Here is a 25,769-nt window from a genome sequence, read left to right on the forward strand (position 1 = left end):
GTGCTAAAAACCTGGTTCTCACAGTAGCTACTGAAGGTATATAAAGTTACTGCAGTCCAGTATCGTTAAGAATGTCACGACCCTAAAATCGACCCGGTCATGATGGCCCCTATCGTGAAACTAGGCCAGCCGACACAAATTCCAAACCCAACCAGTTTTCGCACCCCCTTTTTCCGTCCCCTTTTTGAAGGGCGAAGTGGTCCGGATTTCGACATTCACGGGGTGTAATGACTCATTTCCTTTTGGGAATTGAGTATTTGAAGAGTCGCTACCTAAGATTATGGTACGTTAGGGCACCTAGTGTGATTAAGTCATGGGTTGGTTTGCATTAACAGAGATTAGGGTAAGGACTCGAGGTAACCTCGAGGGGAAGGTATTAGGCACCCCTCTTGGACCACAACTGTAGGTCCCGACAGAACTTTATATTCACAAATTAGTCCATATAAAGAGTTAAATCAAATAAGTTGCGAGTAAAGCATGTTAGATAACTCGAGTGACAAGATAAAGGTTTGAACAAGTTATAAAAACAAAAGTTTAAATAAAGAGAGAGGTTTTGGTAAAGAGGGGTCCTAGGTTATTTATCCTATAGGATCACCCCACGCAATGTTTGGTAAATATTCCTTACTGAGAGTCTATACATGACATTAACGCGTAGTCATCATATCTCATGTCTACCCTTCCTGTCCCCTTATTGGTCATGCAAAGCGAGTGTTTGGTCAATGATTCCTATTGCGTGCTGCTACCCGTCCCTTCTTAATGATCCCGGAGGGAGTTAGGACCTCTACATATAGGCAGTTCTAGACGTACCCCTAAGGTTTACAAAGGCGAAAACTCTAAGGCGATAGTCAAAACATTTAGGACTTTCACACGTAATGAGAGCAATTAAGAGGCCCAAAGTTTCCTCCTCAAACAACATACAAAGCAGCACGACTCAAACACAGTTAAGGTCTTATTAATCGATGTCCTAAAGCAGGATATCTAAGTGAAGATGTAGAAATATACAAAACCTTTTATACACAGTAAGTTATACCCTAGTGATTGCGTAGGGACTCTTTTTAAAAGCCTGTTATAATCAAAAACGTTAACCGACATAGACAGCTTCAGGGAAATGCAGTTTTTTGAAAACGCCCTAAGGCTTGCCTATATGCAGAACACTGGTATCTATGTAAATGCAGAAACAAACAGGTTTTTGAAATAGACTCCTTTAATACCTATAGGCATGATATCTAATGAGATTGAGGCAATTTTGAAAGAACTTGTTTCAGGAAATATTTAACACTTAATAAGACCAGTTTTTAAAAAATGGACTAGGCGTAATGGAGTTGATTCATTAGGCTAAATTAAATTATCAGACAGAATTGCGAGTAGAGATCCCTATAGGCATGATATCTAGGCGTATTACTGATTTGAATCAATTTGCAGCAACATACAGAAAGACTTATTAGAACTGAATCGGAGTTAAGTCCTATAGGCATGACATCTACTAATTTAAAACATTATTGTTTGGCACCTATAAACATGGTTTTTAACATGACAAAATGCAAAACCTTATGAACATGATTTGTAGTTAATTTAAGCCAACTTAGAAGTGAAATCCTTTTGGCATGATTTCTATTTAGGCACAACAATCAGGTTCAAGAGAGCAGACCTATGAGCATGTTTTCTATTTATGCAAGCAGTTAGACTTTTAAAAATAATGTCCGAAGAGCAGGATCTCTACCCGTATTACCGCAGAAAGTATTCATTTACCCACCCTTTTACTAAATACCCCAAATATCTGTTTACAAATTATTACAGGCAATGAATGAATTGCATAAGTAAAATAGAAAATCAAGAAGCTATTCTATAGGGAGCCTTCAATTAGGCCCAAGTTTCCCAAAGCCTCCAATGGTCTCATAAGCCTCAATTCCATAGACAAATCAGAGTCTAGGTGCATCAAAGTTCCCTAAGGGTATCAAGGACCCTGGGAAATGCTTACACCTAGACTTATCAACCAAGAATTGAACCAGTTCAGTGTGGAAAGGCCAGACTCAGTATGCCAGAGTTCAGAGGGCTCTCAAGAGGATCCCAAGGCAGTACACATGCTAGAGAGGGCAGAACTTATTAACTAAAAGTAAAGTGAAGGTGCACGACACAAGTTAAAAAAGGTGAACTTATTAAGGAATGTATTAGATAGTCTGTTTTGAAAGCATTTAGTAAAGCAACAGAGATTGTTTGAAAAAGAAGTTGGAGTAGTAAACAAAGCTCAAACACCTTAAGATATGATCACACATAGCTAGTTTACAGAATCCAAATGAATTAAGTAGTCACACAGGGGTCAAAGGGTTTGGGACGCATAGACATTTGGCTGCAAACACATAACCCAGCAAGGGTCTTAAGACTGGTTTGGACATGCTCAGAAATAGTTGAAACTGGCATAGTCACAAACCAATCATGAAGAACACAAACACATAGAGGGGTGATAGGGATTTGGGGATTCATAGGATGGTAAGTACACAATGAGTAAAATACAATTGTCAAGAAACACACATAAGGGAATACACTAATCTAAAGGAAGGGGAAAGACAATAACATGCTAATAATGTAACTTAACTACAAGTTTCACAACAGAACTACGAGTAGAAGCAAACTAGAAATAAGAGGGAATTGAAACAATAAGAGAAGTATGTTGTTGTTGGAGCTTTAAATTAAAACTAGGACATACCAGTGAAGAGCAAAGTAAGCAGAATGAGAGAACAAGAGAGCACAAATGATTAGCCTTGGCTTGCAGCAGGCTAACAGTAGAAAATAGCACAAGGGAGGGAGAGAGAGAGAGAGCAGAGATTTTAGTAAGAGAGGTAGTTTTTGAACTCATGTGTTCGTGTGTGTTAATGAAAGACTTAGGGTATTTATAGTTGAAAATAGGTAGTAAAATAAGGTAAGAATCATAGTATTATAAATTGAGGAACTTAGAATCAGTCAATTAGATAATCAAGGAAGTACTCCCTTAAGTTAATGGAGTTATTTCAAACGGTAAGAAATAGCAGCATATATGGCAAGAAAAGAACATCAGTACAGGACTAATTAAGGAAAGAATCAAGATTTAGTAAGTATAGGGTAGTCAATTAGGACTAGGTTCAGAAAAACCCCAATTAAGGAATGATTCTACAAGAACCAAGTACCACAGCAAATAAGGTAATGAAATTAGTTAATTTAAATAGACGAATATAATTTTAGGGTTTTTAAATAAAATCTTTCAATCGAACCATCAAATAAGGGAATCAGAATCAAATCAAGAGAGGGTCATGATTCTATATTGCAACATATAAATAGTGAAGAACGAACAGACGTAGCAAACAGTTAAGGTCAGCCATATCGGCATCGAGAAGAAAGAGATGAACAAATTAAGATGAATAACAATCACACAGAGGTGATACAAATAGGCTAAAGACTCAGTAGAAAATCTATTCGAAGCATGGTAACCGATAGATACTTTAACAAGATCAAGTCATGCTAACACACAGAACAAAACAAAGAGGATCTAAGAAATTAGGGCTTTTAAAAGAGTCGAGTTGAAAAAGCATTAAGAACATGAAATCAGTCAAGGTAAGCAAGGAAAGAGGTTTAATCATAAAGAAAAATTGGTTAAAGCAAGTGTAGAAGAAACTCCGAGAAACCCTAATTTTTTAAAGAAAGTAAAATTGTATAAAGTTGAGGATCTTTCAGAAGAAGTTCGAGAATAGTGCAAAACATAGGAAGAAACAGACTTAAAGCGTTAAATATAGCATGAATCTAAGAGATTCAAACGAGAGTTAGGGTTTCAAAGAAAACCCAAATAGAAACGAAAAAACCTATTGTAAACTTCACAGACGTAACATATATGGTGTGATTTTGCCCAAAATCATACCGGAGAAGCCATGAACAACAGAAGCAAAAACCCTAGATCAAATTTGGCATGGACCAGGACCCTTGAAGGCCTCAGAGATGATAAGCAAGGCGATGGAAAACCCATTGGAGGCTTGGGGTTAAAAGGTGGTCGCCGGAGATGACCGGAGAAGGAGGCTACAGTTGAAGAATGATTAGGGTTAGGTTGAGAGAGAAGAGAGACGAGAGCATCTAAAGGCAACAGGGGTTTGGAAATGAGTAGGGTTAGGGGGTCGTTTAGGAATTAAAAAGGAAAAGTCGTGTGTGGACCGTTGATCTCCCAGATCAACGGCCAGGATTCAATTGGGTAGGTGTTTATGGGGTTTGGATCAGGTTAATTGGGCAGGACATTAGGCTGGGGAGGGGTCCGATTTGAGCTATAATTGAAAGCCAAATCTGGCTATTATTTAAAATAGCCATTTTCCTTATTTTAATTTATAATAAATAATAGGTAATTTATGGAAAATAATTTAATGTGACAAAATGATTTAAAAAACATAATTATATTTTAAAAATATAGGGACCAATTTTACGCATATAAAATATAATTATACCTTAAGTGAGCTAACATTGCAATTATATGCAATTTAGCTTAAAATACTAATATAATTATAAAAATGCATAAAAATTATATTAGCCATATTTTGGCATAAGTATAGAAATTAAATAAATAAATCATCATAACAATAATTTGAGAAATATTTATTGGGGATTTTATGAATAAAAGGGGAGAAAATAAATCATTTTAAATCCTAACAATTATGGGAGAAATTATAAAAACCTTGTGTTTGCTCATATATGCATATATATGCTATTTTGAAGGTAAAACTTATGGGAGAAATTATAAAGACCTTGTGCATGCTCATATATGCATATATATGTTGTTTTGAAGGTATTTATGCATATTTAAAATATATAGGGAAAAATTGGGTATCAATAGCTTCCCCTCTTTACCCAGTAAGGATGAAAGAGTTTTCGGGTAAAGAAATGATGGCCAATTGTGACCGGATGGAATGCTTTGAAAGAGAGAGGGCGAGCTCCGATTTTCGAGTTGCCTACATATCCCTGGTTTTATAGGAATCAGGTCATGTGTAGTTCTGGATTCAACTACTTTGGACAGATTGGACATATCATGGAAGAGGCTATGATGAGAGGTTAAGGCTACGGTCAGATGGAATTGGAGAGAGATCGCTCCTGCTAGGATAGCGGTTGTTTGCTGATTACTTGCAGATAAAAGATGCTACAAACATATTTGCGAAAATTTAAATATGATGCAGATTCCCTTTGGACCATGAAAGTTGTCTTCGAACGGTTAAAGATGACGTCCTTGGACCATGACGTCCTGGGCCATGAATTGCTCAGTGAGGGATTTGCAGGCCATGAGATGATGTTCTTGAGCCATGAAAATGGTGCCTCCGAACCATGATGCCTTTGAATAATGATATGCAAATTTGAGAGATCCTCAGGCCATGGCATGGTGTCTTCCAGCTATGAGGATGATGCCTTTAGGCGATGACGCCTTTGGACAGATTGTCGATATTTCAGCCCATGATATGTAATAACATGATGTGACAAGACTAGGCTTAGTCTTGCGAGGTAGAGGGCAGGGCTTAGCCCGATTGAAATGTAGGTAGATAGTAGTAGAAAATAGAGCCATATTGGTGCAAAGAGGGGCAATGCTTAGTCCCATGCAAGTGGAGAGGCAGGGATTAGCCTTATGCAAATGAGGAGGCAAGGATTAGCCTCATGCAAATATAGAGTCAGGGATTAGACTCATGCAGGTATGGAGGCAAGGATAAGCCTCATGAAAATATGGAGTCAGGGCTTAGACTCATGCAGAGAGAAGGCGGTGATTAGCCTTATGCAAATATAGATGTAGAGCTTAACCTCATGCCAGATTCGGGATACGGCTTAGTCCCATGCAAACGGAAGACAAAACTTATCCTGATGCAGATATGGAGTTAGGGACTAGACTCATACAATATTGGAGACAGGGATTAGTCTCATGTAGAGATAAGGCCGTGTTTAGCCTTATGCAAATATGGAGTTCGGGATTAGACTCATACAAATGAGGAGAAAGAGATTAGACTCATGTAACTTCGGAGTCAAAGATTAGACTCAGGCAAATGTAGAGTCAGGGCTTAGACTCATGCAAATGTGGAGTCAAGAATTAGAGTCATGCAAATATGGAGTCAAGGATTAGACTCATGAAAATTTAGAGTCAAGTATTAGACTCATACAAATATGGATTCAGGGCTTAGACTTATGCAAATGTGGAGTCAAGGGTTAGAATCATGCAAATGTGGAGTCAAGGGTTAGACTCATGCAAATATGGAGTCAGGGCTTAGACTCGTGCAAATATGGAGTCAAGGATTAGACTCATGCAAATATGGAGTCAGGGCTTAGACTCATGCAAATGTGGAGTCATGGATTAGACTTATGCAGATAAGGAGTCAATGAGTAGACTCATGCAAATGTGGAGTCAATGATTAGACTCATGCAAATGTGGAGTAAGAGATTAGACTCATGCAAATGTGGAGTCAGAGATTAGACTCATGCAAAGAGAAAATAGCAGATAAGGGTAGAGTATATCTTAGCTAGGATATGTTCAGCATCTAACGGTCGGATGGATGGTGAATTTTCTTTGTGTACGAATTCTATCATCGAATGTGCCTGCGTTCAAAGAAAAATCGTAAGTTTCATGAGGAGAAGTTGGTTCTTACTTCGTCTACCGGCCTTGCTTTGCTCCACTCTGGAAGCCCCCTTCGAGTTCCCCTAGTTAGCACCTAACTGTTATGAAAAATAAAATTTTCAAAAAATATACATTCATTGATAAAATAGGATTGTTTTCGAAGCGTATTGATATATCAAGTAACTTTTGAGAATTTGGAGAATCCTTCTCAAAATTCTGCCCCAGTTCTTAACTGATGACTGACTTCCTGGCATGTGATGGCGCTGGCTGGACTTGTCCCGAAATTTTGAGGACCCTCCTCAAAATTCTGCCCCAGTTTCTGATTTTGGGGAAAAATAAAAAATTTATTATGATATGACCGAACCCACAAGGCTGCCTACGTATCACCTCTTAAACAGGAATCAGGTCAAGTGTAGTTCAATTACATCAGAAAAGAAAATATGAAATAATCTAGGCATAGTATCTCTTGACTACGTATGAATTGATTGGTTTTGGCCAGATCTCTCCATCCATATCTGCAAGTATGACTGCTCCTCCTGTTAGTACCCTGTGAACCATATACGGACCTTGCCAGTTGGGAGAGAATTTCCCCTTTTCTTCATCTTGGTGTGGGAAGATCTTCTTCAATACCAGCTAACCTGGTGCGAACTTTCTTGGTTTGACCCTTTTGTTGAAAGCTCTTGACATTTTGTTCTAATAAAGTTAGTTGTGACATACTGCGTTCATTCTCTTTCCATCAATAAGGGCCAATTGCTCATAGCAGCTCGGATGACAGCCTCGGTACCATAAACCAGCATGTAGGGTGTTACCTCGGTTGACGTGCGAACTACGGTGCGGTACCCTAATAGAGCAAAGGGTAACTTCTCTTGCCACTACTTGTGATTCTCTACCATTTTCCTTAGTATCTTCTTAATGTTCTTGTTGGCGGCTTCTATGGCTCTATTTATCTGAGGTTTATAGGCGGTGGAATGCTTATGCTTGATTTTGAAGGTTTCACATATAGCTTTCATCAAATCACTGTTGAGATTGGCGGCATTATCAGTAATAATGGACTCAGGAACTCCGAATCAGCAGACAATACGATCATTGACAAAATCTGCGACGACTTTCTAGGTTACAACTTTGTAAGATGCAGCTTCTACCCATTTTGTGAAGTAATCAATGGCTACCAGAATAAACTGGTGACCATTTTAAGCCGTAGGCTCAATCGGACCAATAACATCCATTCCCTAGGCGGTGAATGGCCAAGATGAGCTTGTTGCATTGAGCTCGTTTGGCGGAACTTATATCATGTCGGCATGTACTTAACACTGAAAGCATTTGCGGACATACTGAATACAATCTGTCTTAATGGTCATCCAGAAGTAACTTGCCCTGAGTATTTTCTTGGCCAGAACGAAGCCATTTATATGCGGACTGCAGGTCCCAACATGTACATCCTCAAATTGCTTAGAAGCTTCCTTTGCGTTGACACACCTTAGTAAACCAAAATACGGAGTTCTCCTATACAAGTTCCCTCCGTTGTGGAAGAAGTGATTTGACAATCTTCATAGCATGTGTTTCTAAGTGTGATTTGCATGCTCCGGGTATTCTCCTTTGGATAAGTACTCCTTGATGTCATGGAACCAAGGCTTTTTGTCTGCTTCTTCCTCGACAGGAGTACAATATGCCGGCTGATTATGGATCCTCACTAGAATGGGATCAATATAGTTCTTATCTAGATGTTGTATCATTGATGACAAGGTGGCCAAAGCGTCGGGAAACTCATTCTGAATTCTGGGCACATGTCAGAATTCTATCTTCGTGAACCTCCTTTTCAATTCCTGCACATGGTGCAGATATGGCAATATCTTGGAATTCTTGGTATCCCATTCTCCTTGCACCTAGTGCACAAGCAAATTTGAATCGCCGATCACTAACAACTACTGAATGTTCATGTCGACTGCCATGTTGAGCCCTAGTATGCAGACCTCATATTCTTCCATGTTGTTTGTGCAGGGAAATCTGAGTTTTGTAGATACCAAATAATGCTGACCCATTTTTGATACCAAAACTGCTCCAATGCCAACTCCTTTGAAATTTGCGGCTCCGTCAAAGAACATCCTCCAACCATCATATGCTTCCGTAATGTCTTTCTCCTACGAATGATACCTCTTCATCGGGAAATACGTTTTCAAGGGTTCGTATTCTCCTCCCACCGGATTTTAAGCGAGGTGATCTGCTAATGCTTGTCCCTTAACTACCTTTTGAGTTACATAGACGATGTAGAACTCACTCAGTAGTATCTGCCATTTAGCCAACTTCCCAGTAGGCATGAGCTTCTGGAATATGTACTTCAGAGGATCCATTCTGGATATGAGGTATGTAGTGTAGGAACAGAAATAATGCCTCAACTTCTAGGCTGTCCAGGTCAAAGCATAGCAAGTGCGTTCAAGCAGAGAATATCGTGCTTCATAAGGTGTGAATTTCTTACTCAGGTAATATATGGCTTGTTCCTTTCTTCCTGTCTCATCATGTTGTCCCAAAACACATCTGAAGGCTCCATCTAATATCAATAGATAAAGTAGCAAAAGGTCATCCTGGTTCTGGCGGGACCAGAACTGGCAGTGTGGACATGTATTCCTTGATCTTATCAAAAGCTTTCTGACAATCCTCGGTCCAACTTGTCACGGCATCTTTCCTTAGCATCTTGAAGATGGGTACACATATTACGGTGGACTGTGCTATGAATCGACTGATGTAGTTGAGCCATACCAGGAAGCTCATTACGTCCTTTTTGCTTTTGGTGGTGGTAACTCCTGAATAGATTTGACTTTAGTCGGCTCGATCCCTCGGCAACTGTTAATGAATCCCAATAACTTTCTTGCAGGAACCCCGAATGCACATTTTGCAAGGTTCAACTTCAAATTGTACCTCTGAGCATGTCGAAGAATTTCCTCAAGTCTGCTATGTGATCTGCGGCCCTCTTGGATTTGATAATGACGTCGTCCACATATACCTCTATCTCCATATGTATCATATCATGAAATATAGTTGCCATGGCCCTCATGTAAGTAGCCCCAACATTCTTTAAACCGAACGACATCATCTTGTAACAGTATACACCCCAAAGCGTAATAAAAGCTATCTTTTGGCATCTTCTTCATCCATCCAGATCTGGTGATAACCTGCGAAGCAATCTACAATGGATTGGAGTTCATTCTTGGCGCAGTTATCGATCAGGATATATATATTTGGTAGTGGGAAGTCGTCTTTGGTAGTGGGAAGTCGTCTTTGGGACTGGCTCTCTTTAAATCCCAATAATCAACAACACCCTGACCTTCCTGTTCTTTTCGGAACTGGCACGATCTTAGCTAACCAGGTTGGGTATTCAACCACCCTTAGAACTTTGACTTTAATTTGCTTGTTAACTTCCTCCTTGATCTTCAAACTCATGTCTGGTTTGAATTTTCTGAGTTTCTACTTGACTAGTGGGCACATGGGATTGGTTGGCAAATTGTGAGCTACTATAGATGTGCTCAAACTGGTCATATAGTCATATTACCATGCAAAGATATCCTCATATTCCTTTAGAAAATGGATATACTCTTCCTTTTCTGTTGGTGACAAATGAATGTTGATGCGGGTCTCTTTAACAGTCTCGGCGGTTCCCAAATTTACTACTTCTGTTTCGTCCAAGTTGGATATAGGCTTGTTCACAAAATTCTCAACTTCCCTGACAATTTCCTCGGGTATCTCATCTTCTTCCTCGGAGTCACTATTCTTATGTTACATTGCCTCATTACATGTCATAGTCAGTGGTTCATCGGGAAAAGTAATAATTACATTATAGAAGGGAAAAGTATAAAAATAGCTATGAATAATGATAAAGGACAAATGCATTTGATTAAAACTGGGAAAATTGTTCAAACCAAGCTTGGCTCGGTGGATCGAGCATTTATTTTGAAACAAAGAAATCTTAAAACAAAATTGCTAGAAATTTAAAATGCCTCGAAGGGCTATAAATTCTGCCAAGCTACCCAGGGACTCGGCAGGCTCGGGATGGTATGGCGGTCTAGTTTCTGAGAACAACTCCCTTTGACATAGTCTGAATGGAGAGGCCTTTTTCCTTGTCCTCCTCAATTATGGCACTACAGTCCATATCCTCATCTTCTAAGAATATGTCCTTTAGCCCAGCTAGTGCTTTTTCTTCAGCAGTTCCCCAGATTATGTCCGCCTGATAGAAAGCTTATTCTAAACGGGGTACCGGTTACTCAAGATGGTAATACGGTCCACGCCATGGAGGCGACCACAACCTGCACTTTGCCATGCATACTGGTAGGTGGTACCATGGTTTTTCAGCCGTAGTGGCTTGGTGATACCCTAGAGGTTCTTTCCCAACCCTTTGCCGGGTTCATATCCGGACCATGCTAATATGCTTTCGATTTTGTTACCCCACCACTTATCCTTCTCGACGGCATTGACCCATTCAATGTGATGGTATGTTTCCCCTTCTAGCCTCCTTCTATGTCCAATGGCCGGGATGGTTTGACTGGTGTAGATGGGGTTACTCCCATCTCCATGAATTATTACCTCCTGACGGTTCCATTCGAATTTTATGACTGGTGTAGATGGGGTTACTCCCATCTCCATTAATTATTACCTCCTGACGGTTCCATTCGAATTTTATGACTTGATGTAGTGTGGAGGGCACGGCTCCAGTTGCATGGATCTATGGGCAGCCCAATAGAATATTTTATGAGGCTGGTATGTCAAGCACTTGGAATTCAATGTCGAACCAAGTTGGCCCCATCTTCAAGCAAAGGTTGATTTCCCCGATAGTGGCCCTCTAGGACCCATCGAAAGCTTTCACATTCATGCTTCCGGTCCGTATTTCATGGAAAGCTTTATCCAACCTTTTCAGAGTGTCCAACGGACAAATGTTTACACTCGAACCTCCATCAACCAGGACCCTGGCAATGAACTTGTCTTCAAATTTTACCGTAATGTGCAATGCTCGATTGTGATTCAGACCTTCGGGCGGCAACTAATCTTCGTGGAAGATAATCTTATGGCTCTCCAGTACCTGACCGACCATGTTGGCCATTTCTCCACCGATGATATTATTGGGTACATAAGCCTCGCTTAGTACTTTTATCAAGGTGTTCTTGTATGCCTCTGAATTCTGTAATAGTGATAGGATAGATATCTGAGCAGAGACTTTGTTCAGGTGATCAATAACAGAATACTCTTTCGCATGTACTTTCCTCCACATGTCATCCTGCCCGGTCTCAATGGCAGGCTTCCAAGCAGTGGCATCCTTACTTGAACCTCCCAGGTGTTCGGGTTTGTAGACTCTTCCAGTTCTAGTCATCCCTTGTGCGGTATCAGTTCCTCTATCTTAGTCTTCCCTTTTTGCCAAGCCTCGGTGACACAATCCTAAGGTATCACTTTTGAGTTGAATGGGGGTGCGGTTGACACCGTCACAGTGAAAGGTGTGACCACTTCTACCTCAAATGGAGCGGAGGTGGCTACGGGCGGAGCTACTTCCACCTCGAATGGAACTGATGCAGTTACCTCAACGTCAATAGGTGCCTGAGTCTAAAGCATGATAGGAGTGAGTGTAACTACAACCTTAAAGTCATCGCCTTCTCGGAAAAGCCTGATTGACCCCTTAGGGCCCCATTCCTCATTTGTTTCTATAATATGTACACTGTCACCTCTATGATCAGGGAGGGGATTGACGGCTTCCTTCGCTTGTATGACCTTGTTGTCAATAAGTGTCTGGATCTTATCCTTTAATGTTTGGAACTCAGCAGTAGTGAGCCCTTTCATACCGGAGTGGTATGCACAAGTTTTGTTCGGATTGACCCATTGGGATGGATTTTATAGAGCCACATCGGGAATAAGAGTGATGTAACATGCGGCCTTTAACCTTTCATACAATTGGTCGATGGGCTCAGCAATGGCGGTGTATTTTCTTGGTGGCTTACGGTCGAAATTGGGTCTTAGTCTTGGATAATTTTTGCTGGTTGGTGGTGATTGGAAGTGGGATGGTTGGGAATTGTAGGTATGATGGACAGTGGTTGGTTGGGAATATATAGGAGATGAAGGTTGATACGTAGGTGGTGATACTTGGTATGTAGGTGGAGGTGTTTGATAGGTGGGCAGAGGTGTTTTGTATGTGGGTAGGGGTGTTTGGTATGTGAGTGGAGTTTTGGGCCTTGGGCCACCATTACTGCCCCAACATCTCTTTTATTCGATATGCCACCTGATTGGAGTGCCTTATTCATGGCTTGCAGTGCCTCAAAATTTGTTACCATCCCGCTCTTGATTCCTTCCTCGATCCTTTCCCCAAGCTTGATGATATCCGAGAATTTATGATTTTCGATGACCATCAGCCTCTCGTAATATTGTGGATCATGTGCTATGACGAAGAATTTATTCATCTGTTCTTTGTCCAAAGTGGGCCTGACCTTGGCGGCTTCCGACCTCCAATGAGTAGCATATTCGCGGAAAGTCTCAGTAGGTTTCTTATTTAGATTCTTAATGTAGAAGACATCTGGTGCATTTTCTGTGTTGAACCTAAATCGGTCTATGAAATCTGACGCCATGCTCACCCAATTTGACCATTTCTTGGGATTCTAGATGATATACCAAAACAAAGCATCCCCAGTAAGGCTCCTCATGAAGAGCTTCATCCGAATCTTTTCATCTTTTCCAAACCCGACCAGGTTATCACGGTAGGTCCTTAGGTGAACCCTGGGATCACCTATTCTATTGAACATTTCAAACTTGGGAGGTTTGTATCCCTTCAGCAATTCCACATCGAGCTGTATGCACAGATCTTTATAGTTCAAACCTTTTTATTCCTCTATCGCCTTCAACACCTTGAACTTGACTTGTTAACTTCTTGAGTTATTCGGCCATGTTCTTAATGATCAGGTCCTTTTTGGAGGATTTTGGTGCACAAGATATTGGCTGGGTAGAATGTGGTATAGTTTCCACGTATATGGGGTTGCTCTGATGGGTGCCAAAGACTTAGGTATAGTGATGGTCGTTGGTGGAGTTTTGTGGATCGGGAATGAGTGGCGATGTATTTTGAGTAGTGTGGTAAGTGGTGGTTGGTGGGTATGGAATTGGATAATGATGTTGTTGTGGTGGAGTTTGTACCGACGATGGATTGATATTTTGAGATGGAGTTGTGTATTGACTTGGTACGATAGGATTTTGTGGTTTTTGGTTTTGTGTGTTCTGATGAGGCATTGGATTTTTTGTGTTTTGTTGGTGGATATCAGGGACGTTGAGGGTAAGTGACAAGTTTGCCAAATTGCGGACATGCTTAAGTTCTCCTTGGAGTTCTAGTATCTTTTGTTCAAGTCTCAAAACCAGGTCATTCGGGGCTGGAATACTACGGCCATCGGAAGTCTCGTCATTCTCAATGTTTTCCTTTCTAATTCCACTTAAGTCGTCCATCTTTGATTTCCCTCTTCTTTTTGTGTTGCTTGGAGGAGGAAGAGGTAGAGGGCCTCTAGATCTGCTATGATATGCTAATGAGGCCAGTATGGATGAACTAATCTATGGGGATGGGAATAATAATTAAAAAAAAGGTAACAAGTTAGTGGGGATCCTGAAATGTTTGCAGTATGTAAACACATATTGCGAAATATAAACTCGCATCCTAATTTGGAAGCCTCGTTGTGCCTGAGGTAGGCCTTGCGACAAATAAATTTGGAGAGCTTCAAATGCCAATAAATGCTTCATTTCATAATATAAAAGTAGACGAATCCAAAAATGACACTGACACAATAATAAAACAAGTCACTACTGGCACTTGGCCTTATTACATTTTAAGAAAAATAAGTAAATCTAATCTATCTGTTCCCAGAAGGACCTTCCCCAGATTCGATCTTCTGGACTCCATCAAACAGATCTCCCAGGTTGTGCAGTACCAGCAGCAAGTAGGCTCGGGCCAGATGTCCTCCCTCGGCTACTTCAGCATTCTGATAGTTTTCAATCCTTTTTATGACTTTTCCCTCCAATTCCACTATTCCTCACTCCAGGTATTGCGGTTTGATGTTGGAAGTGGCCGCCATCTCTTTCCATTCCTCAATCAACCTCACGTTACTCTCATGTATCTCCTAATGCTCATTCTTAGAGTCGTGGACTCTCTTGACTGCCTGTTGTATTTGACTTGGGCTTCAGCTTCCTTGTCTATGATTCTGTTCCCTCAGCCAGTCCTCGGTGTCACCGTTCCTTTTAGATTGTCCTCCAACTATGTAGGGTAGAGAGGCTCGCACCCTGTGTGATATTTGTCTGGCTCAATTGTGCTTTTCTCCACAATGATTTTGCAGTGCCACATGTGCTGAGCTTGGCACTTGTAAGGTATGTCATCATCTTGGAAATCTGCCCTAAAATGACTCACCTTGACGACCTGTGGTACAACCTGCTTTCTGCATGCTTGCCTCATAACTCGCATAGGGACATATGTATATATCCCTCTTAACCCGATCAACACCAAATGTGGAGCATCCCTGGAACTGATAATGAACTCGTTCGTTGGAAACCATTCAACCATCCTTTGCACCTGTCCCTCGATCAGATTTTCGAAGAACTCTACCCATTCACTAGCACTTTCCGGCTGCGCAAATCTGTCTAGAATATAGGTCATCTGCGTAGGGTGATGGAAAGTAATGTGGTCGTTCCAAGCCCTTCGAGGAAATTCTTGGTGATAGCGACCCTTTTAGAGATGCTCCAACAACCATAATTGTAGCAATAAGTTGCAACCCTCGAAATGCTTGACCCCTCTCTAAAAGCGCTCCATGGCCCTGTAGATGTCAACTATGATCATGGGGACTATGGTATATGTTTGTCCATTAATCCCTTCTATCAGAGTTTTAGCTACCATAGCCAACCTAGTGTGGATTCTTCCCTTTTTCATTGGGAACACTATCAGCCCTAGAAAGCACACAATAAACACGAACACTCTGTAGTGGATGTGACCCAGTGAAGTGAGGTCGATCTCATCATGATAAGTGTGGAAAGACTTTGCTGTGGCCATACCTCTCATAGAGATATTCGAAAGGTATGTAGGAGTCCTTCAAGCACACTAGGTCGACATTCTTTTTCAGCCCCATCATCTTCAAACATCCCCTGCCCGTACGGTTTTCTGGCACCAAAATCCCAAGACTATCCCAAGTCAACCCTGCAAGTCCTCCTATTTCCTCTAGAAGCGGTGTCATTTCTATGTCACCGAAACAGAACACTCTTTCAGTATCCTAGAATACTATAGCAGCCTCGATCAATTTGTTGTTTGGTTCCATATCTAGCAGGGATGGAAAGTTACCCATGTACTTTTTCTCATACTTCTGGTCACTTGAGGAAGGATCTTCCCACCAATCTAGCAACAATGGAGGGATATTTCTAACCATACCGAATCTGGGGACCTCGTGCCTCATTTTCTGCAAAACAAAAGGGTTAGGCCTTACCCCCACCGGACTCAACTATTTATACATTTATGATCAACATATCGACATTTAGTCCTCCAAATTAATGCACAGAACGTGGTTGCGCCCGTTGGGATTATGGAAAACCCGATGGACTTTGGATAAGGCTTATCATAAAGGATCATTATATGGATAACATAACTGACCCGACTAGGTTTGACCATGATGCATGCATTATTTAAATAGAGTAAGGTTTCTATAGGGTTTTGGACTGGTACCCTCAAGCGGATAACTTGAGGGGGAAGACACGGAACCGTCGACTGCACCGATGATCAACTAGTTTTACCACAAATAAGTCTTTCTGAATTTAAGGTAATAAATAGGAAGAGCTCAACCACTCATTAAAGCATTTCTATGGGATTTAATACGCACGAGTAGAATATGATGTGGAGCATGATTTATGCAGCAATTAATAACATGTAGGCAAGTATTTTCACATAGGAAAAAAAATAAATACAACATTTAAATAATTGAAAAGACAGTTACAGAAAAAGGAAAACAAAGAGAAAGTTAGTTTTTAGGGTAATAAAGAAATCAGAAAAGCTTGAAAAAAAATATACAGTTAAATTCAAATAAGGGAGAAGGGTACAGGATAAGCATGCTTGGACTAATTTGTAAAAGACAAGTTCGTTATGGTAAGAGGCTAAAAATATCCCCAGCAAAGTTGTCATGCTATCGCGCCCCATTTTTCCATCCCCTTTTTGATGGGGGAAGAGGTCCGTGTTTCAATATTCACAGGGTGTAATGACATATTTCCTTTTGGGAATTGGGCATGAAGAGTCGGCACCTAACGGATTATGGTGCGTTAGGGCACCTAGAGTGATTAACGCTTGGGTTGGTTTGCATTACTAGAGATTAGGGTAAGGGCTCGAGGTAACCTCGAGGAGAAGGTGTTAGGCACCCCTCTTGGTCCACAACTGTGGGTCCCGATCGAACTTATATTCACAAATTAGTCCATATAAATAGTTAAATCAAATAAGTTGCAAGTAAAGCACGTTTGATAACTCGAGTGACAAGATAAAGGTTTGAACAAGTTGTAAAAACAAAGAGTTTAAATAAAAAGAGAGGTTTTGGTAAAGAGGGGTCCTAGGTTGTTTATCCTATAGGATCACCCGACGCAATGTACGGTAAACACTCCTCAATGAGGGGCTACACGTGACATTAACGCGTATTCATCATATCCCATGTCTACCCTTCCCATCCCCTTATTGGGCATGCAAAGCGAGTGTTTGGTCAATGATTCTTATTGTGTGCTACTACCCGTCCTTTCTTAATGATCTCGGAGGGAGTTAGGACCTCTACCTATAGGTAGTTCTAGATGTACCCCTAAGGTTTAGAAAGGCAAAAACTCTAAGACGACAGTTAAAACATTTAGGACTTTCACACATAATGGGAGCAATTAAGAGGCCCAAAGTTTCCTCCTAAAAAAACATATAAAGCAGCACGACTCAAACACAGTTAAGATCTTATTAATCGATGTCCTAAAGCAGGATATCTAAGTGAAGATGTAGAAATATACAAAACCTTTTATACACAGTAAGTTATACCGTAGTGATTGGGGACTCTTTTTAAAAGCCTATTAGAATCAGGAACGTTAAGCGACATAGACAGCTTTAGGGAAATGCAGTTTTTGAAAATGCCCTAAGGCTTGCTTATATGCAGAACACTGGTATCTATGTTAATGCAGAAACAAACAGGTTTTCGAAATCGACTCCTTTAATACCTATAGGCAAGATATCTAATGAGTTTGAGGCAATTTTGAAAGAACTTGTTTCAGGAAATGTTTAACACTTAATAAGACCAGTTTTTAAAAATGAACTAGGCGTAATGGAGTTGATTCATTAGGATAAATTAAATTATCAGATAGAATTGCGAGTAGAGATCCCTATAGGCATGATATCTAGGCGTATTACTGATTTTAATCGATTTGCAGCAACATACAGAAAGACTTATTTGAACTGAATCGGAGTTGAGTCTTATAGGCATGACATCTACTGATTTAAGACATAATTGTTTGGAACCTAAAAACATGGTTCCTAACATGGCAAAATGCAAAACCTTATGAACATGTTTTCTACTTGATGTAAACAACTTAGAAGTGAAATCCTATTGGCATGATTTCTATTTAGGCACATCAATCAGGTTCAAGAGAGTAGATCTATGAGCATGTGTTTCTATTTATGCAAGCATCCAGACTTTTAAAAATAATGTCCTAAGAGAAGGATCTCTACCCTTATTACCCAGAAAGTATTCATCTACCCACCCTTTTACTAAATACCCCAAATATCTGTTTACAAATTATTACAGGCCAATGAATGAATTACATAAGTAAAATAGAAAATCAAGAAGCTATTCTATATGGAGCCTTCAATTAGGCCCAAGTTTCCCAAAGCCTCCAATGGTCTCATAAGCCTCAATTGCATAGACAAATCAGAGTCTAGGTGCATTAAAGTTCCCTAAGGGTCTCAAGGACCCCACCCAATGCTTACACCTAGACTTAGCAACCAAGAATTGAACCTGTGTAGTGTGGAAAGTCCAACCTCATTATGCCAGAGTTCAGAGGGCTCTCAAGAGGATCCCAAGGCAGTACATATAATAGAGATGGCAAAACTTATTGACTAAGAGTAAAGTGAAAGTGCAAGACACAAGTTGAAAAAGGTTTATTAAGGACTGTATTAGAAAGTCTGTTTTGAAAGCAATTAGTAAAGCAACAGAGATTGTTTGAAAAAGAAGTTGGATCAGTAAACAAAGATCAAACACCTTAAGATATGATCACACACAGCTAGTTTACAGAATCCAAATGAATTCAGTAGTCACACAGAGGTCAAGGGGTTTGGGACACATAGACATTTGGCTGCAAACATATAACCCAGCAAGAGTCTTAGGACTGGTTTGGACATGCTCAGAAACAATTGACACTGGCATAGTCACAAACCAGTCATGAAGAACACAAACACATAAAGGGGTGATAGGGATTTGGGGATTCATACGATGATAAGTACACAATGAGTAAAAGACAATTAGCAAGGCATGCTTTGAAACACACATAAGGGAATACACTAATCTAAAGGAAGGGGAATGACAATAACATGCTGATAATGTAACTTAACTACAAGTTTCACAACAGAACCACAAGTAGAAACAAACTAGAAATAAGAGAAACTGAAACAATAAGAGAAAAATGTTGTTGTTGGAGCTTTAAATTAAAATTAGGACATACCAGTGAAGAGAAAAGTAAGCAGAATGAGAGAACAAGACAGCACAAATGATTAGCCTTGGCTTGTAGTCGGCCAACAGTAGCAAATAGCACAAGAGAGAGAGAGAGAACAGAGATTTTAGTAAGAGAGGTAGTTTTTGAACCCAAGTGTTCGTATGTGCTAATGAAAGACTTAGGGTACTTATAGTTGAAAATAGGTAGTAAAATAAAGTAAGAATCATAGTATCATAAATTGAGGAATTCAGAATCAATCAATTAGAAAATCAAGGAAGTACTCCCTTAAGTTAAGGGTGTTAATTCAAATGGTAAGAAACAACAGCATATAAGGGAAGAAAATAAAATTACTACAGGACTAATTAAGGAAAGAATCAAGATTTAGTAAGCATAGGGTAGTCAATTAAGACTAGGTTCAGAAAAACCCTAATTAAGGAATAATTCAGCAAGAACCAAGTACCACAGCAAATAAGGTAATAAAATCAATAAATTTAAACAGACGAGTAGAATTTTAGGGTTTTTAAAGAAAACCTTTCAATTGAACCATCAAATAAGGGAATCAAAATCAAATCAAGAGAGGCTCATGATTCTATATTGCGACATATAAATAGTGAAGAATGAACAGATGTAGCAAACAGATAAGGTCAACCATATCGACAAAAAGAAGCAAGAGATGAACAAATCAAGATGAATAACAATCACACAGAGGTGATATAAATAGGCTAAAGACTCGGTAGAAAACCCATTCAAAGCATGGTAACCGACAAAAACTTTAACAAGATCAAGTAATCATGCTAACACATAGAACAAAACAAAGAGGATCTATGAACTGTCATAACATGCTTTATCCCATTCCCAATATATTCGCAAAATAGGCATGCGATCATCCAGTCTGACCACCTTTCTTCCAAGTCAATCTCACCCCATGCATATGCCATCTCCAGTAATGTGGGAAAACATGCACTATCAAAGTAGCACATTCCAATTCATTGTCCAGCGTGCATTGCATTTCCAGCGCGTAATTCCATTTGAAAACAGGCGTGTATCCCTGTTGTAATTTAAAATGTCGTTCTAAAAAGACACGCCCCCACATCTTTTGTTTTGAATGCTGCCAGTATCCATGCGTGTATCACGATTCTTTCCAAATTGCATCCTTGTGGTCGCACATGGTGTAATCCAGCTTTTCTAGAATTGTGCAAATCAAGTGCATGCTCAAAGCACTCCGAATAAAACATGTCCCCGTTTTTGTTGTCAAGGCCCCATGCGCATGCCTTCTTGCTGGACGACTTTCCACCCCATGCGTAGGCCATGCATTCGTCTCCAGTTCAGAGAGAAACAATTCCAGCGTGCAATTTCATGTCCAACCAAATTTCGTGCAATTAGTGCAATTTCATGGAAACGCTCTTCCATTTCTCGAATTGAGCTAAAGTATTGCATGCTCAAGTATCAAAAGCATTCATGTCCAGCATGCTTTACCTTACAGCGTGCCTTTCTATGTGAGAGCATATGTGCCTCCCTTTTTGTATTTTACTCCCAAATCTCGCGTCCCAGCTGCTCTAGTTGTGGCAGTTGTTACCCTCCACGCGTGTGCTTTGTTCTTCCATTCCTGCATTCATTTTTGCTCGATTGCGCTGCCCAGACCAAGAGACAGGCTTCACGCTTTTCACAATAAACCATGTGCTTACATGAAAGGGTTTCTCGTAGCCCTCCATGCCAATTCCCTAGCGTGCTTGTGCAGATTCCAATAAATTTGTTATCTGTTACTGGGCATAATATCACATGCCCGTCTTGTTTACTGAAATATTTTTGTTCTTTAACATAACTTAGTTGTACCTGCGTGATAGAAATACCCTTCTCCCTTAGGATTGGAGTATATTGGTCGATTAAGTTGACATGCCTCATGCTCTTCCTTTTCTCTTTGCTTCTTATATCCTGTCCACCTTCACCCTTAGACTTGGACATTGCATCTTATCTTCATTAACCAACCTCCTTCCCTGTGCATCTAGATGCCAGAATTGTTGGCATTCTATTTCTCCATGATCTAAAGCATAATTAGCCAAATGATCAGCCAGCTTGTTGCCCTCCCTATGAATATGAGTAACTGTGTAATTGCCCCCATTCATTAGTTGCATCATTTCCTGTACCTGCTCAGATATGATCCATGGTGGTTTCCAAATCCCATCCATTATCTTTTTTAATAACATTGAGTCAGTTTGAAGCCATACATGAGAGTATTGTTGAAATCTGCAGAACCTTAGTGCTTCTACCATGGCCTTCGCTTCAGCTACTGTGTTTGTTGTCTCTTCAATATCCCTCCCTACTGACTTGACTATGTTACCATTTTCATTTCTTATACAAAAACCTATTGAGCTTCTGCCTGGATTTCCCCTCGATGCCCCATCCGTATTAACTTTTAGCCATCCTGCACTTGGAAGTTCCCACATGACTTTGGTAACCTTAAGTTTTGGAGTGAAATTTTCCATCATAGCTAGAAGATCATTCCATTTGTGAGGCACCATGTCCATCTCAGGCTTTCTCACTTTCACCAATGCCTGGAGATTTGATGAAACTTGATAAATCACCCTGCTAGTTGTCACAGCATCACCATACGTCATACTATTTCTTCTTTTCCAGAGTTCCCATACTACACATGAGAGGAGTGCTTGCATTACTGGTTTGAGCCTTAAACACACATTTGCAGTCCAACATTTTGTGATTGCTTGGTGCAATGTAAGTCCCTCCACAGCTATACCTGCCCTCGATATAAAATACTTCCAAGTTGTCTTTGCAGTTTCTGATCTAAAAAATAAGTGCTGAAGAGATTCCTCATCAGGCCATACACAACACCAACATTTTGATGGCATGCAGTAGCCTACCTTTTTCAAGAAATCATCTAAAGGTAACTTTGCTTTCCACACTTTCCACATGAAAAATGCTATTTTTAAAGGCAATCCCTTTACCCAAATCATCCTATAAGCTGTTCTTGGTTCGTCTCTTCTTCTCGTATAATCCCATGCTGACTTAACACTGAAATATCCTCTTGTTTCCAACATCTAACAAGGTACATCAAGAACCTGCTTAGGTAAAAGTGGTTTGATTTTCTCCAGAATGTGTACTGCTAAGTCTTCAGGAAGCATTTCAAATAGCCTATCCACATCCCACTCACCATCTAAGGTAACCTCATGTACATTTTGTACTGTTTCATCAATGCCAAAGTCCTGAGGAACCAAAAAATATAGTGCCCCTAGACCTGTCCAGTTTTCAAACCAAAAAAGTGAGGATCCCCTTTTTGTTTGCCAAAATATTTGATGTTCAATCAGATCTCTGCATTCCAGCATTTTTCTCCAAATGTGAGACCCCCTTTTCCATGGAACAACTACTTAATTCATTTTCTTACAGTATTTCTGACATACGAAAGAGCTCCATAGGCTTGGTTTTGTTCTGAAATTCCACCACAACTTGCTGAATAATGCCTTTGCTACATCATGCAGTGACCTGAAACCTATTCCTCCTTCCTCAACTGGCATGCATAAGGTATTCCATAAAGCCCAATGCCTACTATTTCCTCCTACAGAGCTGCTCCAGAAAAACTGAGCAAACAATTTGTGCAACCTATTTATCACATATTTTGAAGGGTTTACAGCTGATAGTAGATGCATAGGCATGCTTTGCAGTACATGGGATATGAGAACTACCCTGCCCCCTACTGATAATAACTTGCCCTGCCATGATTGCATTTTGTCCATTACCTTAGTAATTAGGGGCTGATAGTATTCCAGCTTTCTCCATGCATAAAAAATAGGACAACCTAGGTATATGATAGGAAATTCATTCCTATGAATGCCTGTGATCCTTTCCACCTTGCTGACCACTTCCATGTGTGTTAAATGATGCAGGTACATAGCTGATTTGGTCTTGTTAATAAGCTTCCCAGATGCAGCTTCATAAGCATTCAACACTTGCATAATCAGCATCAGAGATGTTTCATCTAAGGATGAGAAAATAATCATGTCATCTGCATACGCCAAATGATTGATCTTTGGACATCACTTTGGCATCCCAAATCCACAAAAATACAGGTTAGTATGTAGTGCATTGAGGCCCCTAGATAATGCTTCTGCTGCCAAGATAAACAAAGTTGGAGATACAGGATCACCTTGTTTTACTCCTCTTGAGGATTTAAAGAAACCATGAGCTTGACCATTGATTAGAATAGAATACCAATTGTTTGAAACTAATCCAAAGGCAATCCCTATCAACCTTTCTGTGAATCCCATCTTTCTCATTACCTTTGTTAGGAATAGCCAAGATAATCTATCATAAGCTTTGGTCATATCTAGCTTCAGCATGACATTAGGTCCAGCCATTGTTCTAAGCCTAATGTCAATGACTATCTCCTGAGTTAGAAGGATTTTTTCTACTATATTCCTGCCCTTAACAAAACCTGGTTGTTCCTCCTATATCAGACTTGGGAGAAATTTCACTAGCCTTTCATGCACGACCCTCGATATAACCTTATTTGAAAAATTACTGAGGCTTATTGGTCTTAGATCAGAAAAAGTGGTAACTTCTTTTTTCTTTGGTAGCAGAACTAGGTTTGTGTGTGTTACACACTTTGGTAGCTCATGACCATTGAAAAACGCCCTCACCATGTCGTACAGGTCATCCCCTATTATGTCCCAACAAGAATGATATAGCTTGCCTGTCATACCATCTGGCCCTCCAGCACGATCACCATTAAGTCCAAATACTACCACTTTAACCTCCTCTTTTGTTGGCTGCTTAATCAATTCTGCATTCTGTTCATTGTTAATCAGATTAGGAACATGCTCTACGATATCAAATAAAGAAGGAGTAGCTGCTTCTGTGAACTGTTCCTCGTAAAATTTGATAGCCTCTTCTGCAATTTCTTTTTCTTCTTCAATCCATGTTCCTCCACTATTTTGAATTCTGTTATGCTGAAGTCTCTGCCTCCTACCTCTCACTTGTGCGTGGAAGAACTAAGTGTTCCTATCCCCTTTCTTGAACCAAGTCATGCCCGCCTTTTATTGCCAATATTTCTCCTCTAGTGCAAGACATTTGATCAAGTCTGCCTGAACCTTTTTTAGTATTTCCCTATTCATCCCTGTAGGATTTGCTTCAAATTCTGCTTCATGAACCATCACTATCTCCTCCATGCTTGCTATCTTTTGGAAAATATTTCCAAATGTAGCCTTACTCCACAATGAAAGGGTCTTCTTTAATTTTTTTAACTTGTGATTAAAAATAATAAAAGGATTTGCACTGAAATCGGCTGTCCAGTTATCTCTCACCACATCTTTAAAAGTTGCATGTTCCACCCAAAAATTCAAGAACTTAAAAGGCTTTTTTATTGGTGGAGTCTCAATATCACACTTCAGATACATTGGACTATGATCGGAACCAGTCTTTGACAAATGTTGCACCTCTATTCCCGAAAATGTTTGTTGGAACTGTAAATTGGCCAAGCATCTGTCTAGCCTTTTGAATATACAGTCTTCCTCTGCTCTCCCATTCCACCATGTGAATATGCTACCTTTAAATCCAAGGTCGAAGAGATTGCAAGTGTTGACGCATTGTAGAAAATCATCAATTTCATTCAATGACACAGGTAACCCATCAAACTTCTCTTCTTCGTCCCATATTACATTGAAATCTCCCCCTACTAGCCATGGTGCATCCATATCCCTTGCCATTGCATATAATGAATCCCATAATTCTATCCTCTCAATTGCATCACATTTAGCATATATCAATGTTAAAACTAACTCCACATGCGATTCAGTATGAAACAATCGTAGTGTTAATTGTTGCACCATATTGTACATGACAGTTACCTCAAATACCTCATCTATGAACGCCCAGATCTTGTTGGAAACATTTGAAATTGCTTGTACAAGTCCTATCTTGTTTCTGTACCTTTCCAGTTTTTTTTCTTGTTGCTTTGGCTCCATTAATCCTACAAATTCATAGTGATTTTTCCTATGCATTTTTGTCAACCTTTCAAAGGACTGCAGTGTGTTGACTAACCTTATATTCCAAATGAGAGCATTTATCACTCATTGTTTGATTTAGCCAGCGTTCTCCTTGTGTGCACCCCAGGTTTTGGGGCTGCAAAATTATCTTTTTGTTGCGTCTTCTTACCTTTTGCTGCTGATTTTGCCTTTTCCACTTGCGTAGGTGATAAGTCACCTTGCCTTGCAGCATTCATAAGGTGTTGAGTAGTTGATTCGTGACCCATGACATATCCTGATCTGCCAGGTTCTTCTTCTTCTTTATTGTCTTCCTTCCCTGATATAGCTCCACCTGCATTCTTTTAAGGACCAATGCCTTCTCTTCTACTCGTTTTAAAAGCTGCAACTGCTTTTTCTCCAATGTACCAGTAACATGTGCTATTTCTGTTTTTTGGTTTGGCTGTTTCTCCTTATCTGTTGTGTTGTGTTCTTTCTGAAGTTTATCG

The 25,769-nt window shown here is 40.0% G+C and overlaps 2 protein-coding genes across 2 annotated transcripts; both read right to left on the minus strand.

Moving 5' to 3' along the window:
- Positions 1-22,344: 22,344 nt before the first annotated feature.
- Positions 22,345-23,301, minus strand: LOC142176117 (uncharacterized). Its single transcript, XM_075243187.1, has 2 exons — positions 22,689-23,301; positions 22,345-22,541 (listed from the first exon to the last, which is right to left on the minus strand). The coding sequence occupies exons 1-2, from the start codon at positions 23,299-23,301 to the stop codon at positions 22,345-22,347; spliced, it is 810 nt and encodes a 269-aa protein (XP_075099288.1).
- A 36-nt stretch (positions 23,302-23,337) lies between these two features.
- Positions 23,338-25,520, minus strand: LOC142176118 (uncharacterized). The gene is made up of 4 exons (XM_075243188.1): positions 25,454-25,520; positions 24,344-25,334; positions 23,941-24,229; positions 23,338-23,748 (listed from the first exon to the last, which is right to left on the minus strand). Exons 1-4 carry the CDS (start codon positions 25,518-25,520, stop codon positions 23,338-23,340), a joined length of 1,758 nt encoding a protein of 585 aa, XP_075099289.1.
- Between the last annotated feature and the right edge of the window lie 249 nt (positions 25,521-25,769).

The sequence above is a fragment of the Nicotiana tabacum genome, chromosome 22, assembly GCF_000715075.1.
Source record: "Nicotiana tabacum cultivar K326 chromosome 22, ASM71507v2, whole genome shotgun sequence".
In the NCBI taxonomy this organism is placed as follows: Eukaryota; Viridiplantae; Streptophyta; class Magnoliopsida; order Solanales; family Solanaceae; genus Nicotiana; species Nicotiana tabacum.

Coding starts and splice junctions, on each gene's coding strand:
- LOC142176117 (XM_075243187.1), bottom strand. CDS start 23,301: ATGATTATTTTCTCATCCTTAGATGAAACATCTCTGATGCTGATTATG. Junction 22,542..22,688: donor TTTCGTATGTCAGAAATACT/GTAAGAAAATGA, acceptor AAAACTGGACAG/GTCTAGGGGCACTATATTTT.
- LOC142176118 (XM_075243188.1), bottom strand. CDS start 25,520: ATGAATGCTGCAAGGCAAGGTGACTTATCACCTACGCAAGTGGAAAAG. Junction 24,230..24,343: donor GCACTAGAGGAGAAATATTG/GCAATAAAAGGC, acceptor AATTCAAAATAG/TGGAGGAACATGGATTGAAG. Junction 23,749..23,940: donor GGGATGACCTGTACGACATG/GTGAGGGCGTTT, acceptor AGTCTGATATAG/GAGGAACAACCAGGTTTTGT.